General features: G+C 41.1%; 2 protein-coding genes across 3 annotated transcripts in view; one reads left to right on the forward strand and one right to left on the reverse strand.

Moving 5' to 3' along the window:
• Nucleotides 1-3254, reverse strand: part of POLR3G (RNA polymerase III subunit G) — a 39242-nt gene extending 35988 nt beyond the window's left edge. For both annotated transcript variants that reach the window (XM_008991808.5, XM_008991807.5), the window contains exon 1: nucleotides 3105-3254. The gene's annotated coding sequence lies outside the window, so the exon portion shown is untranslated. The remainder of the gene's footprint in view (nucleotides 1-3104) is intronic.
• A 98-nt stretch (nucleotides 3255-3352) lies between these two features.
• Nucleotides 3353-16006, forward strand: part of MBLAC2 (metallo-beta-lactamase domain containing 2) — a 28309-nt gene continuing 15655 nt past the window's right edge. The window contains exon 1 of the mRNA XM_002744770.6: nucleotides 3353-4292. Coding sequence (XP_002744816.1) covers nucleotides 3839-4292 — 454 coding nt within the window. The 5' untranslated portion in view covers nucleotides 3353-3838. The remainder of the gene's footprint in view (nucleotides 4293-16006) is intronic.

The following is a 16006-nucleotide window of genomic DNA, read 5'->3' on the forward strand; positions in this document are numbered from 1 at the left end:
TACCTATATGAATATCCTTCTCCAGACTCCCCTCCCACAACAGGTGGGAGCTCTCTCTTTCTCTGCCTAATAAATCCCTTTTCTTTGGGTGTACAATATTTATTTTTTGGGTGTACGATATTTATTCTACCAGTAAGCTCACCACGGCTCCGGGGTCCCTTTCTCCATTCTTCAGGGTAAGAGAGGTCAAGGATCTTAACTGACAGGAGGGAGCTGAGAATGCAGCGCCGCCCCTGTTACAGGACCATGAGGCCAATTCCCACTTCACCTATGACAGGAAATATCCTCTCCACAGGGAATTTGCCAAGTAAACGACTTTGTAACTTTATTTCCTCCTCCTCATTTACATGGGACATATATCAAGTAACCAGTGGAAACCTCTAGAGGGTATTTAAACTCCCACAAATTCTGTAAGGGGGCCCTTGAGCCCATATGCTCCACCCACTCCCTCACTGAGTGTACTTTCATTTCCAGTAAATATCTGCTTTTGTTGCTTCATTCTTTCTTTGCTTTCTGGGCTTTGTCCAATTCTTTGCTAAAGATGCCAAGAACCTGGACACCTTCCACCAGTAACAACAACAGCTCCATGAATAAATGCAGAAACAAATAGAGGCAGACATAGAAGCTAGAGGTAGTGAAAGTCAGGTCACAGTGTTATTCCTGATGAATGACCCCTAAATTGCTATAATCAGGATAGGTATCCTAACCTGTCTACTTCCAACCCCTCATCTAATAGTAGAGGGTTAGTTACCAACTCTGTTCTCTCTCCCATGTTCCCTTTCGTCCACCTCTGCTTCAGTTCAGACCCTCTCATCTCTCACCTGGACCTCTACAACATAACAAATAAACTTCCTGTGGCCAGACTCTCCCTTTCAATCCACTCTGCAGTCTAGAGTATGTTTCTGGAATACAATTAGTGGCACATGACTTAGCATAAATAACAGAGCTTTGGAATCTTTCTGCCTCTCACCACATGCATCCCACGCTATGGCCACATCAACCATTGCATGCCTGGAGTGCCCTTCCTGCCACATCCTCCTAAGCCCCAGGTTCTTTTAAGATGCCATGCAAATGACACTTTCTCCATGACAATCTCTTCCACCCTACAAGGAGGTAGGCCCCTCCCTTCTCTCTGTTTCCCAAGTACTACACTGCTCTTAGGCCCTTTTACAATCATGTTTTAACTATCAGATCTTATCTATCTCCCCAGGGAGGCTCTTCAATCCAATCAAGTATTTATTAAGCACCCTCAGCATCAGGCTGCCCTCTATGAATTGGGAATACAGTAGTGAGCAAAACAAAATCTCTCCTCCCATAGAGCTCATAGTCTAGGGTAAGAAATTGACAAAATATATTTTATAGGTAATGTCAGGAAGTGATAAGAAGAAAAATAAAGACAGGAAACATGGATGCTATTGTAAAGAGGACGGCTGAAGAAGTCCTCTCTCATTCCGTGATATTTGAACACAAGCCTGACAAAAGTAAAGCAAAGAGCCATGGAGAGAATTAGAAAAGGACATCCAGGGAGACGTGTGATACAGGCAGAGGGACCTGGATGTGTGAAGGTCTCCTTGGAAACTTATTCACCTTTTTATGTCCCCATTGCTAACCAAAGCCTGGCAAAAGTCCAGTCATTATTGGGTATATTATTGCTGAGCTCACGGCCTGGTAGAGATATCACTCCTTTTCACCACTAGTGGTTCTCTTCTGCCTAGAGAAAAAGTACCCCAACTACAAAGAGCCCTACTACTCTGCTGAGAATGCCCTAAAAGTAGTCTTTTAAGGCCGGCTCAAATGCCTCTCCTCAAGAATCCCTTCCATCTGTATTCTCATTGAGTCTAGTTTTTACTTCCTCTGTGGCACATACCCTGCAATGCTTTATCTTGCAAGTAATTGTGTACAGACATTACCTTCCTTCAAACTCCTGAGAATCCAGATTATGACCTTTTGACACAATTTTGTTCATGAAACTTTAGGAGGGTAGGGAAGGAGAGTATGCCTCTCCTTCCATGAAGGCTTACTAGTAGTTGTCACAGTAAAGGTTTTCATAATCCTTTTCTCTAATGCTGTCTCATGAGTCTCTTTACCATATTTCCGAAGTAGGGAGGTTAGTCAAGTTCTCAAGGGAATTTCTGAAGCTTAAATAGATGCTTCAGGCCAGTGTAGTGGCTCACGCCTGTAATCCCAGCACTTTGGGAGGCCGAGGCGGGCGGATCGCTTGAGGTCAGGAGTTCAAGACCGGCCTGGCAAACAGAGTGAAACCCATTCCTACTAAAAATACAAGATTAGCCGGATGCAGTGGCAGGCGCGTGTAATCTCAGCTACTTGGCAGGCGGAGGCAAGAGAATCGCTTGAACCCAGGAGACGGAGGTTCCACTGAACTCCAGCCTGGGCGACAGAGTGAGACTGTCTCACCAAAAAAACAAAAAAAACCCAAAACCTAAATAGCTGCTTCAATAGCTGGGAAGTGTGGGGAATGGATGCAGTGACCTGATGTTAACAGTGCGGGTGATTTACGTGGCTGGCGGGGCCACACCCAGTCATTATTCACTTTTCCCGTCCTCACCAGGTTCTCCCTCTTTCCTTGGTTGAACTTCACTACCAACTTTCTTTACCCTCCTCCAAGGGCAGACTAACCAAAAAAAGAAAAAAAAAAGAGAGTGGATATAGAATTTTATTTTTTAGAAGAAAAGACAAACCATATTAACAGCTCCCATCCCTACGATATAAAAGTGCCAACAGTTACGAAAATAGATGCTGAATAGTCGGTCCTCAGCTTCAATCTGCGGCAATGACTAGTGCCTAAACAAATCATCAAGTCACCGGATTCTGAAAATCACCTACTGTAAGTAAGAGACTACCCTTCTAACTCACTGTAAACAGTCCCAGAAGCGGAGACTAAGTAAAATCTGGAAATTCGACTTAAAAAAGATTCTGAAGGGAGCAGCACCAGGGGAGGTACCAAGCCATCTCCAAACGCCCCTCAACCCAGAGGCGCTTTAATAATCTCTAACCCCGACTTCCCCCTACCTTCTCCACGTGTCCCTTTAACTTTCCTCTATCCTCACCACCCCTCCCAAGTCTTCGATTGCTTCCTCGGTTACCTGCTCCCTAAGTCTCGAAGCGTGGGCAAAACTCTGCAGTCGAAGTGCCGGCCGGCAAGGAAGGGGTGCTGGCAGAGGACGCCGGCGTTCCAGCGCCGCGGGTTCCACCTCGGGAGAAGCGCGCACCGCCCTCCCGGCGGTCCCAGAACTGCAGGGTGAGCTCTACCAACTAGCCCCGCCCACTCCCTAGGCAGGCCCCATCCCCTCGGCACAGAGCTTTTTTGGCCTTGGCAGTCGCCGTAGTCACCGGACAACCCGTTAGGCCCCTCACTTTCCGCGCCAGCTGGGAGTGCGCACCGCGGAAAGCTGGTGGGTGGGCGGTCCTAGCGCTTCCCCTGCTCGCTCCGGGTCTCTGCTGCCACACTCCTGGGGTGGGGAAATAGTCGCCTCCTGAGTCTCCATTCTGCTGCAGTGGCCCCTGCGTTAAATCTCCCTCGAGCTGCAGCTGTACAGGCTGCGGTAGCTCCTGTGCCTCGGTGCAGGTGGCGCAGCCTTTACTGGCTGCCGACCTGGCGGGAGGGTGCGGGAGCGCACGCTCCAGGTAGCGTGGGTCTGCGTCCTTCCTTCCTCCTCCTATTCCTACCCCCGCATTCCCCGCCCCCGCCTCGCTCTGCGCCTCCTCTCTGGCTGCAGCAGAACGCTCCACACAGCCGCAGCGCCTGGTGTCTGGACAGCCAGCCTGTGGGAGGCACGCACGCCCACACTCATCCTGCCTGGCTGCACCCCTGCCCAGCATGTCGGCTCTCGAGTGGTACGCCCACAAGTCTCTAGGCGATGGTATCTTCTGGATTCAAGAACGCTTCTATGAGTCAGGCAACCGCGCCAACATCTGGCTGGTGCGCGGCTCCGAGCAGGACGTGGTGATTGATACAGGCCTGGGGCTGCGCAGCCTCCCGGAGTACCTGTACTCCTCCGGCCTCTTGCAGGACCGCGGGGCCAAAGAGGATGCGGCGCACCGGCCGCTGCTTGCCGTGGCCACCCACGTGCACTTCGACCACTCCGGCGGCCTCTACCAGTTCGACCGGGTGGCCGTGCACCACGCCGAGGCTGAGGCTCTGGCTCGCGGGGACAACTTTGAGACTGTGACCTGGCTCTCCGATAGCGAGGTGGTGCGGGCGCCCAGCCCCGGCTGGAGGGCCAGACAGTTCCGGGTACAGGCGGTGCAGCCCAGCCTCATCCTGCAGGATGGTAATGGGCCCCCTCGGGCGCGCGCTCTCGTTAAGGGAGGGTGTTGGGAAGAGACTGTCCGAGTGCCGCATGTTGGAGACCTGCGTGGCGATAAGGGGATTTATTTTGGCACCTCCTAGAACCACTTGTTTCCCCGTTCCCTGAGTTAAAAACCCACTTGACCAGCGCCAAGGCCTTCACAGACTTCCCTGCCAGAGATCAGCTCTGGCACCCTGTAGCGATTCTGAGTACTCCTTTGAAAGCACGCACCACCCCCTCCCTAGCCAGTTTCCTGCGTCGGCAACGGTAGTAACACTGCAGAGACTTGTGACTGACTAGGGATTTCCCATTCTTTCCCTAAGCACCTGTCCGACATTTCCAGGCGCTTACATAGTGAGTAGACTTTTAAGAATGATGCCTCACGGATAGTGCGTGTCATGATCTGTGCCTTTGAGAACTGCAGATTTCATCAGCTTGGTCACCACCGGGCATGGGCAGTGTCCACCTGTAGCCTTAGAAAGTCATCAGACCAGTGATTCCAATCCGCTAATGGATTGGAAACCTTTCAGGTAGATTTGTATTCTTGATGTTGCCTCACGAGAGAAAATGCTTGTTAGTAATCATAAACGTGGAATATGTCTGTCTTGCTTTATGACAGATATCTGGTCTGATTGAAAGCAAAGCCTGAGAAAGGAGGTAATTTTCGGTGGAGGTAAATTACGTGGACTAATGCATAGGTCCTGTTTGGCTCTGTGAAATACAGGTATGGAATTAGAGAAATTCATGGAGTGGAAATAAATAGATTAGAGCCTCAGCGCATTCTCCCTACGCAGGCACTTAAATAATTGAGCTAATTTGCCATAACAGCAGTATTTGGTATATTAATTTTCTATTTTCTTTTTAGAATACTTTTGATTTCATTTTATCCTCATAACACATTTAAAGTGAGGCCAGTGACTCCCCAGTTAAATGGCTTGCCTGAGCCAGATCATGATAAAAGCTTGGATATGAATCCAGGCACAATAGATCAAAGCATGCAGAACATACATAAATCCGACCTCATAAATATATGATGACAATTCTGTGTAGAATGCGAAAGGCCCCTTTCCTTTAGCCTGAGGCCATTTTAATCGCTAATTTGGTTTATTAAAACGTGCCTCTCTGTAAGGTAGAAAAATCCAGTTGCTACAGTATAATGAGCCTCACTTTATGACCAAACAGTATGGCAAATAATGAAATGTTTTACAAAAATCAGTTTATTTCACATATGAGATCTTACTCATTTGAGATATTTTTTAAATTCCAATATATTTTAAAATTATATTGCACTATTTATCAGTGCTAAAAAAAATTGCAAGATTCTGTACCTCACCCCCACCCAACAAAAGTCTTCATTAAAGTTTTAAATCTAAATTTTAAAAAAAGCTGGTTTAGATGGGAGTCTTACATTATCTGACAATATGAGATGAAAGTACATGCATATTAAATTTTAATTTACATTGAAATTATACTTAATTACTGTATTTCTTGATAAAAATGGCTACTTTTAGAGGTAAGATTGCCATGCCATTGATGGGTATCCAGACAAAATTCTGATACCCAGACCAAAAATGTTTACATTAGTATTAAAGTATATTTAAATTGTTTAAAAGAATAAATTACTTTTGATATTTACTTTTGATTCTGTGTCAGCAATGGGAAATAAAAGGTTAAAGAATCATGGGGATTGGTTTATAGATGAGGAAAATCCATGCAGGCCTGAGTATCATGTGTCAGGTCACATAGCCCATCTGGGAAAGAGCTGGGACTAGAACCCCCAGCTGATGGCAGAATTCTAACATTTTTGGAGCTGGAAAGGGCCTGCAAACCACTTGTGTGGTGCTTTAAGCCTTTAAAGGGGTGAAAAGAAAGATTGTTTACCAGACACTTTGAAGGTGATAGTACTGTGCTATCAAAGTTGTTTTTCATTAGGAGCTGGATTCTCCACCCTCTCAAGTAATATCTGATTTCCTCTCCTCTCAAGACTATTAATTTCCTGTATCTTCTGAATGATATGGCCTGCTAACTTGCTGTTAACATAATCCAGATGGCTGAGAGGATACATAAAGTATTTGTATTAAAAATACACACATAAACAGTATATTCATATTAAAGTTACACACATAAACAGTATAAAGTCTTCATTGCTTTAGTAGAATGCAAGGAGCTGAAGTCATTTATTACATTTCCTTTAATGAATTGATGATCACTTGTCATGGAGAAGCCTAAATCTGTGCACTGTATCTCTAACCCAAAAGCCAACTTGTAAATGAGGGACAGGGAGAAAATAGCCATATCATCCAGCGCATTATCCTTGATGGAAAAACAACTCGTGCTACTAATAGTGACATGGTTATCTTTCTCTAAGATAGCAGTAGCCCTTAGATTGGCATAGCACATATCTGAGTGAGCATAACATCATTTTGCCCATTTTTCAATATAGTCAGGTGATACGAAGTTCTGGCATTGTGATCCCTGTTACATACATGTTTAAACCATAAGCACAGTGTCACCAAGATATTGTCTCATAGGAATGGTTTCAGGTGGACAAGTTGTTTGTGGAGGTTAAAACAGGTTGTAGGAAGGTGGAAGATTGAACAGACATGTCTAATTTGGCTCCCTCCTGAAGCACCATTAATGTACTGTAAAGGAACCGCAATTTAAGTTATAGTCCTGGTTGGCTGCAGGAACTGTTTTGGATGCTAGAAAGAAGATGTGGTGACTAAGTTAGCAGTTTTATACTTATGCCAGCAATGGGAAATTAAGAGCCAATTCAGTTTGCACCGCAGAAACCTTAAAAAAATGCCGGAATTAGCAATAGGTAGTACTTCAGTGGAAGCAAAGAAGAATAAGTAGAATTTCTTGAAAACCTTTTAAGAAGCTCCTAAAACTCTAGTGAATGCCCCTCCCTCTCCCATCCAATTAGTTTATTCTCTGGGGATAATGAAACAAAGGGGTTTGTTGATTGAAGGATGCCAAATTATTATTGAGCTTAAGGGTTCAGTATGGAAAACAGGAGAGAGAGAGAGAGAGAGAGAGAGAGAGAGAGAGAGAGAGAGAGAGTGTGTGTGTGTGTGTGTGTGTGTGTGTGTCCTACTAGTTTCCTAGAAGGAACCAGGCCTTTCCCACCCAGGTAGGAATTAGCTAGGGAATCTGCCTCCTAGAGGAAAGACTAAGATACTGATGTAGAGGAATCCCCAAGAAATCCTGGCCTTTCTCTACTGTGAAGCCACGGTCACCAGACCCCATGCATGTGCTGCAAGCAGCCTTTTTGTCCCCTGTTCTTCTTTAAAATTGATACCTAATAGTTGTACTTAGATATTCTCATAAATACATAAAATGTAATGATCAAATCAGGGTATTTAGCATATCCATCACCTCAAACATTTATCAATTCTTTGTGTTGGATACATTCCAAATCTTCTAGCTGTTTTGAAACATACAGTAATTCCTTGTTAACTCTATAGTCTGTCAAACACTGAAACTTATGTATTTTATCTAACTGTATTTTTGTACCAGTTAACCAACCTCTTTATTCCCTTTTCCCCTCTCCCCTTTCCAGCCTCTGGTAACCACCATACTAGCCCTTCCTCCCACATATGAGTGAAAACATGAGATATTTGTCATTCCATACCTGGCTTATTTCACTTAATGCCCTCCATATCCATCCATGTTGCTGCATATGACAAGATTTCATTATTTGTTATGGGTGAATAATTCCACTGTGTATATTGTCCCACATTTTCTTTATCCATTTATTTGTTGCTGGACACTTAGGTTGATTCCACATCTTGACTATTGTGAATATTGCTGCAATAAACACAGGAATGCTTTAGTATTCTGATTTCCTTTTGAGGGAATGTGTTCTCTTTCTGGGTCCATGAGGGGGTGTAGTTTTTAGGGCAAGAATTTCCCAGTGCCATGCCCCCCTCCCATCTCTCTCCATCTGGGAGATTTAATGGTTTATGTTTGAATTTTCTGGGCTTGGGAAGAAACTCAAAATCAATCACTCCAGCAGAAGTTCTAAGGAACTCCTTTCATCAGCCCAGGGTCTTGGAGAAGGTGGGGGGTTCCTCCCAGGATAAAAATCCGTGTCCACACACCTGGCCGGATTTCCCCTCTGGAATCCCCTTCCACACTCTTCCTGGAAGTGTTTTTCTTCTTCTTTTCTTCTCTTTACTTAAATAAAGTCATCTTTCTGCAACACTTCTTGGGTCCAATATTTACTTTTATGAGCGTATGGTGCACCTGCAGGGTCCCATCGCTTATTCTTAAGAAATTGGACACCAAGAACCCACAACATTCTCGGAGCTGCGCCTCACCAGCACCCAAGAAAAATCCCAGTTAGGCTTTCTTTTGGATGTATATACCCAGCAGTGGTATTTCTGGGTCCTTTGGTGGTTCTGTTTTCAGTTCGTCGAGGAACCTCCATACTACTTTCCGTAGTTGCTGTACTAATTGACATCCCCGCTAACAGTATTCCCTTTTCTCCACATCCTTGTCAGCATTTGTCTTTTTGACAGTAGCCATTTTTATTCATACCCCCCACTCTTAAATAGGTAACCAATTATGAAAAATCTGAGAAAATCCTCTAACATGAGATCAAATATTAAAACAAACAGCATAAAGTAATTTGAGAATGGGGGACTATCATCAATATCATCAGGGGGATAAGACAAGTTATTGCCTTCAAGATATCTAAGAGTCAATAAGGATACTTTAACAATAAATAGCAGAACAAATTCACCAAAAAAAGCTCTTGGAATTTAAAACCTCAGAAATTACATAATAGTGGGTCTGGAAGATAAAGTTGAAAAACTTACTAAAGAGCAGTAAGGAAAAATGGAAACTAGGAGAGAAAAAGACTAAGTAGGAGAACCAGTTGGAAAATCCAATCTTGGACTAATAGATTCAGAGATAGAACAGAGAAGGTAAAAGAAATAGTAGAGCCACTAGGCACAGTGGCTCATGTCTATAATCCCAACATTTTGGGAGGCCAAGGAGGGTGGATCACCTGAGGTTGGGCTTTTAAGGCCAGCCTGGCAAACACAGTGAAACCCAATCTCTACCAGAAATAGAAAAATTAGCTGAGTGTGGTGGTGCACACCTGTAATCCCAGCTACTCGGGAGGCTGAGGCAGGAGAAGAGCTTGAACCTGGGAGAGGAGGTTGCAGTGAGTCAAGATCATGCCACTGTGCTCCAGTCTGGGCAACAGAGCTAGACTCTATCTCAAAAATAAATAAATAAATAAATAATAGTAGAGGTAGAGGTAATCCAATAATATATCACGCAGTTAAAGAATATGAATTTCCAGAATGAAAGAGCCCACAGAATTCACAGGACAATAGATGAAGACACATCCAAGCCAAAGCATGTTACTGTAAAATTTCAGAACAGTGAGATTAAGGAAGATTTTACAAGCTTCAAGAAATTTAAACAAAAGAGTCATTTACTCAGAATGCTTTTGGAGCTGGCAAGGAAGAAATTTTGCCTTCCAATTTGAATGAAAATGATTTCCAATCAAGAATTTGATATCCCACCATTAAGTTTTCAAGAAATTATTTCCCGCATACTGTTACTTAGAAAGCTACTAGGATATGCCCCTTCAAAATAAGGGAGTGAACCAAGAAATAAGTAATATAGTGAACAGGAAATCTAACTCAAAAGAAAACCTCAGGAAGATGCAACAGATGACACTAACAATGATAGTACCTCAGTCTTAGAGGGTCCAGATTGGAGCAGTTGAATCAATTCTTTTTTAGGGAGATATGATGGTATGTAGAGAGTGGGGAGTAAAGAGGGCTAAAAATTCTACTTCACAGTGGAAGCCAATGAATAACATAAAATTTTAAAACCAAGAAATAATACATGCATGAAATCAGTAGACTATGCCCAACTGGTAAATATGGAATATAAATCCATATTCAATTTATATGGAATATAAATCCATATCCACATTTACAAGTTAGGTATAGTCCATATATAAATATAAAATTTTCTTTTTCTTCTTACCTCTACTATATCTGGTAGAGGTAAGAAGAGGAAGAAAATGGCTGATGAAGAAATGGCTGAGGTTGTTAAAAGTGGTTGCATCATGGAAGCAAGATTGGAGATAGGGCAAAAATGGGGCCAATAATTTTTTTCTTTCATTTAAGCCCCTTCAAAATGTTTTATTTGAAATATGCACATATATATTTTTGTGTGTAAACTGAAATTTTAAAAGATGGAGGATGCCAAGTTGGAAAAGGGCATAAGAGAAGTCTAGAATGACTGGAATCTGAATAAAATCAGGGTGAAGTTGGAAGGATTTTGTGTATGTGTGTGCTTGTATGTTTATGATACACTTCATAGGCATATCTGGTTCTTGTCAGAGAGATACTCAGGAAATTCTATATGTAACCATTATCAGCATATTGAAAGCATTTTTATAGTCACAGGATAATGGCAGAACTAACGATACTCAGCAACTATGGCCTTATTAGTTGCTTACAGCTGTTACTCATTTTGATGGGTGGGTACAAACATTTTATCTGTTGCTAAATATTTTAATATCACCTGGATATAATGAAAGATCAATAAGATTCTTTCCCTGAATTGGTAATTCTCTACAGCTTTTTAGGATCAATCTTCTCTTACATTCAGCCTTTCTCTACATTTATGAAACAGTTGGTCTCCAATTGTTCTATTACTAAGTCAACTTAGCAGAAATTTCTTTGCCTTACTTGCCAATCATACAATAAGTGGCAGTGGTTTGTATTCCCTAGAGACACCTTAAATCTGTACTAATTATCCTCTAAAGGAATTCTGGTCCCTTATATCTGGAATGTGAAGAAATCTGGGAGTGTCTGAAACCATCTTAATGTCACTACTGGGATTCAAGACAAGACCAAATAGACAGATGAAGCAGCAAATGAGACTCTGCCCTGACACAGATTTCAGCTACCCAGGACAGATGCCAGCCTCTTGCCCTTGTGTCCTGGGAGTACCATCAGGACAAAAATTCTTTCCGAGAATTTAGCCCTATGGTTATACAGTGCTTGGCATCATCCATTAGAAGAGTCATTTGGGGATAATGACAGTGGTTCTAGAACTTTGATATGCAAGAGCTTGTTAAAAATAGCAAGTTCTAGGCTTTAACACCTAAGTTTGGATGCTGTAGGACTTGTGTGTGACAAGGGAATCCTTATTTTTAACAGTCCCCAGGTGATTCTGATGCAGAGGTTCTGCATACTATAATTTGAGAGATATGATATGATTTTATGGAATTACGTTGCGTAGCACTGTATAGTGCAATTGTGGCTACGAAAAGGTGGCAGGATCCATAGTAAAGCCTCAGTTGATTTTTATTCTTTGATATTTATGGCCTCCTGATCTAGAATGAGAGCATCCTTCCCCAACTCTTGAACTCCTCAGATAAAGAACCTGAGCTTCCACGATCTTTACCAGGTCATTGACCCTCATGGAGTTTTGCCAGAAGTGTTTCACTTCATCCTTCTTCACATGTTGTCATGACTGAATAGGCAATGCTGCCTGAGCAGTAGTTCTCAAAGCATGGTTCTGCACTAGCAGACTTAGTATTGCCTCTGAACTTGTTTGTTAGAAATGTAGATTCTTGGGCACTAGTGTATCAGTGCAGATCTATCAGTGCAGCAGTTGGGGGTGGGGCCCAGCAGTCTATGTTTTAACAAGCACTACAGGGAATTCTGATATACACCGAAGTTTGAAAACTGCTAGTGTAGTTCCTTGCTTCCCAAAGTTGCGTGAAAATGAAAATCACCTTGGTTCCTTATTCAGCATACAGATTTCAGACTCTTCCCTAAATGACTAATTTAGAAACTTTGGAGTGGGTCTAAGAACTTGTGTGTTTAACATATATTGCAGGTGATTCTTATTGTTGCCAGCAGTGAATCCATACGGGCCTGCAGCAACCTCACTTCTTGCCTGCTTAGAAGAAGGAATTCAACTCAGGGGCAGGAGACAGAAGGGGAGACTGAGACAAGTTTTAGAGCAAGAGTGAAGGTTTATTAAAAAGCTTTAGAGCAGTAATGAAAGGAAGTAAAGAACACTTAGAAGAAGGCCAAGCGGGTGACTTGAGAGATCAATTGTGTGGTTTGACCTTTTGACTTGGGGTTTTCTATGTCCACATACTTCTGGGGTCTTGTATCCCTTCTCCCCTAATTCTTCCCTTGGAGTGGGCTTTCTGCATGCGCAGTGGTCTTCCAGTGCTTGGGAGGTGAGCAAGCACAATGTGTTTACTGGGGTTTTATGCATATTCACTTAAGGCATTCTTCTCTTACCAGTCAAATGTCCCTGGAAGGTCACATACCAGTTAAACTCCACCATTTTGCCTCAATGCACATGCTTGAGCCCACTCACCCACCTCTTAAGATCTTATTGGGAAGCTGCTGATCACCAGTTTCAGGTATTTCTGTCTATTGGGAGACTGCTTTATCCTGGCATGGGCTGCAGTCGGTTATTAGTTTAGAGATAGTTTCAGCAACCACCTGACCATCACCTGATGATCTCCTGACATTTCTGGTGGGTGTGTGTGTGTGTGGTTGTAGAGAGCCCTCTCGAGCCCTGCTCATGTCTGACTAGCTACCCAGTATAACATTATCACAGGCAAATTCTAGAAGTCTGTAGACTATTGCATGCATGAAAAACACCTGGATAACTGCTACTTCTTCTGGTCCTCAGATCATGCTTTGAGCAGTACTATTGTAGAGGCAGATCAGTTTACAATGGAAGAAGGGAAAAATGACAGAGATAATGACAGAAATGGCACTTCAAATGCAAATAATTGGAAAGTCAAAGTATTAAGAGAACCCTTTAGGAAAACTGTTAAAGCCCTTGACTTTTGCCCACAGAACCCCCTACGTGAGAAGAAAATGGCACTTTACAGGGCATAATATTATTACATTTACTCTCACTGCGAACTGTGGCCAAGGTAGATTAGCAAACTACCAAAAAGACTCTCTACTGATAAGATTAAATTAATGATTCTTTAAAATGAAATTCCAACTAAACTGTTTTCCATTTCCCACTATGTACTGTAAAATTTTAGTCCCTTCTACACCCCTGCAAAAAGTTTAGTCCCAGTTTTAAATCATCTTTTTTTTTTTAAGTATTAATGTTACTCAAATAATAAGGAATTTCTTTACTCCTAAATTCAGAAAAGAAATAATGTGAATCCCTGGGCTTATAAAGCAAAAGCCAGAAATACCAGCATATTCAGAAAATATATTTGAAGCATTATGCTTATCTTTAAAATTATTGAATTTTTTTGCATTCAGTACTATATCCCTTTTCAATAGCTTTTTATGAATTTAGTATAATTCATATACCATAAAATTCACCCATTTAACATGTATAATTCAGTGGCTTTTAATATATTCAGTTGTACATCCATTACAATCAATTTGAGGATATTTTTCTTATTTTCCAAACAAATATCCCCCATATCTTTTAGCCATCATCACCCTCAATATCCCCAGACCTTTATCCCCACCCCAGATTTGTCTATTATGGACATTTCATTTAAATGGAACAATACAATGTGTGGACCTTCACAACTGCTTTCACTTAGCATTATGACTTCAAGGTTTATCCATGTTGAAGTGTGAATCAGCACTTTATTTTTGTTACCAAATAATATTTCATTTTATGAATATGTGTCATATTTTAATACCCATTCATTATTGATGTACATTTGGATTATTTCCACTTATATTCTTTTTAACAGCTTTATTAACATATATTTACACACCATAAATATACACACTTTAAGTATATGGTTTGATGAATTTTAGGAAATGTATACCTGCATGCAACTATAACCACAGTTTAGTTCAAAAACACTGGTCACCCCTAAAGGTTTCCTCCTGCTTTTTTTTTTTTCCAGTCAGCTCCTTCTCCCACCCCAGGCCTCACTGATCTGTTTTGTGTCACTATAGTTTTGATTTTCTGAAAATTTTCTATAAATACAATAATGTTAAATATATATGTATATATATATTATATATGTATGTATATTATATATGAATATATAATATATTATATATATGTGTATATATATTATATATATATGAATATATATATATTCTTTTGTGTCTCCCATCTTCCATTTCACATTTTTTGGATATTTATCCATATTGTTGCATCTATTAATAATTCATTCCTTTATATTTCTGATAAATATTCCATTGTATAAATATAGCATTTTATTTATCTCTTCACCTGTTAAAGGAAATTGAAATCTTTCCAGTTTGGAACTGCTATGAATAATTCTGCCATGGACATTTACATACAAGTCTTTGTGTGGATGCATGTTTTCATTTCCCTTAGTAAACACCTAGGAACAAAATTCCTGGGTCATATGGTAAATGTATATTAATTTCTAAAGAAAGTGCCAAATTGGTTTTCAAAGTGATTATACCATTTTATATTCCTAACTGCAGTGTGAAGGATTCCATTTTTTCAATATCTTTTTCTTTAAATTTTTTTTTTTATTGCAGTAGGTTTTTGGAGGAACAAGTGGTATTTGGTTATATGAATAAGTTCTTTAGCGATGATATCTGAGATTTTGGTGCACCCATCACCCAAGCAGCATATACTATACCCAATGTGTAGTCTTTTATCTCTCACCACTCCACACATTTTCCCCCAAGTCCCCAAAATTCAGCATTACCATTCTTTTCCTTTGCATCCTCATAGCTTTGCTCCCACATATGAGTGAGAACATATGATGTTTGGTTTTTCATTCCTGAGTTACTTCACTTAGAATAATAGTATCCAGTTCCATCCAGGTTGCTATGAATGTCATTATTTTGTTCCTTTTTATGGCTGAGTAGTATTCTGTGATATATACACTTACCACATTTTCTTTATCTGCTTGTTGATTGATGGGCATTTGAGATGGTTCCATATTTTTACAATTGCAAATTGTGCTGCTATAAACATGGGTGTGCAAGTATCTCTTTCATGTAATGACTTCTTTTCCCCTAGGGAGATACCAAGTAGTGGGATTGCTGGATCAAACAGATCTACTTTTAGTATTTTAAGGAATCTCCACACCGTTTTCCATAGTCGTTGTAGTAGTTTACATTTACACCAACAGTGTAAAAATGTTTCCTTTTCACTGCATCCATGCCAATATCTATTATTTTTTGATTTTTTGATTATAACCATTCTTGCAGGAATAATGTGGTATTGCATTATGGTTTTGAGTTGCATTTCCCTGACACTTAAGTGATATAGAGCATTTTTCCATATGCTTGTTGGCCATTTGTATATCTTCTCTTGAGAATTGTCTATTCATGTCCTTAGCCCACTTTTTGATGGGATTGTTTGTTTTTTTCTTGTTGAATTGGTTGAGTTCTTTGTAGATTCTGGATATTAGTCCTTTGTGGGATGTATTGATTGTGAAGATTTTCTCCCATTCTGTGGTTTGTCTGTTTACTCTGCTGATTATTTCTTTTGCTGTGCAGAAGCTTTTTTAGTTTAATTCAGTTCCATCTATTTATTTTTGTTCTTGTTGCATTTGCTTTTGGGTTCTTGGTCACGAAGTCTTTGCCTAAGCCAGTGTCTAGAAGAGTTTTTCTGATGTTATTATTTAGAATCTTTATGGTTTCAGTTCTTAGATTTAAGTCTTTGATCCATCTTGAGATGATTTTTGTATAAGATACGAGATGAGGATC

Source organism: Callithrix jacchus, chromosome 2 (genome assembly GCF_049354715.1).
Source record: "Callithrix jacchus isolate 240 chromosome 2, calJac240_pri, whole genome shotgun sequence".
In the NCBI taxonomy this organism is placed as follows: Eukaryota; Metazoa; Chordata; class Mammalia; order Primates; family Cebidae; genus Callithrix; species Callithrix jacchus.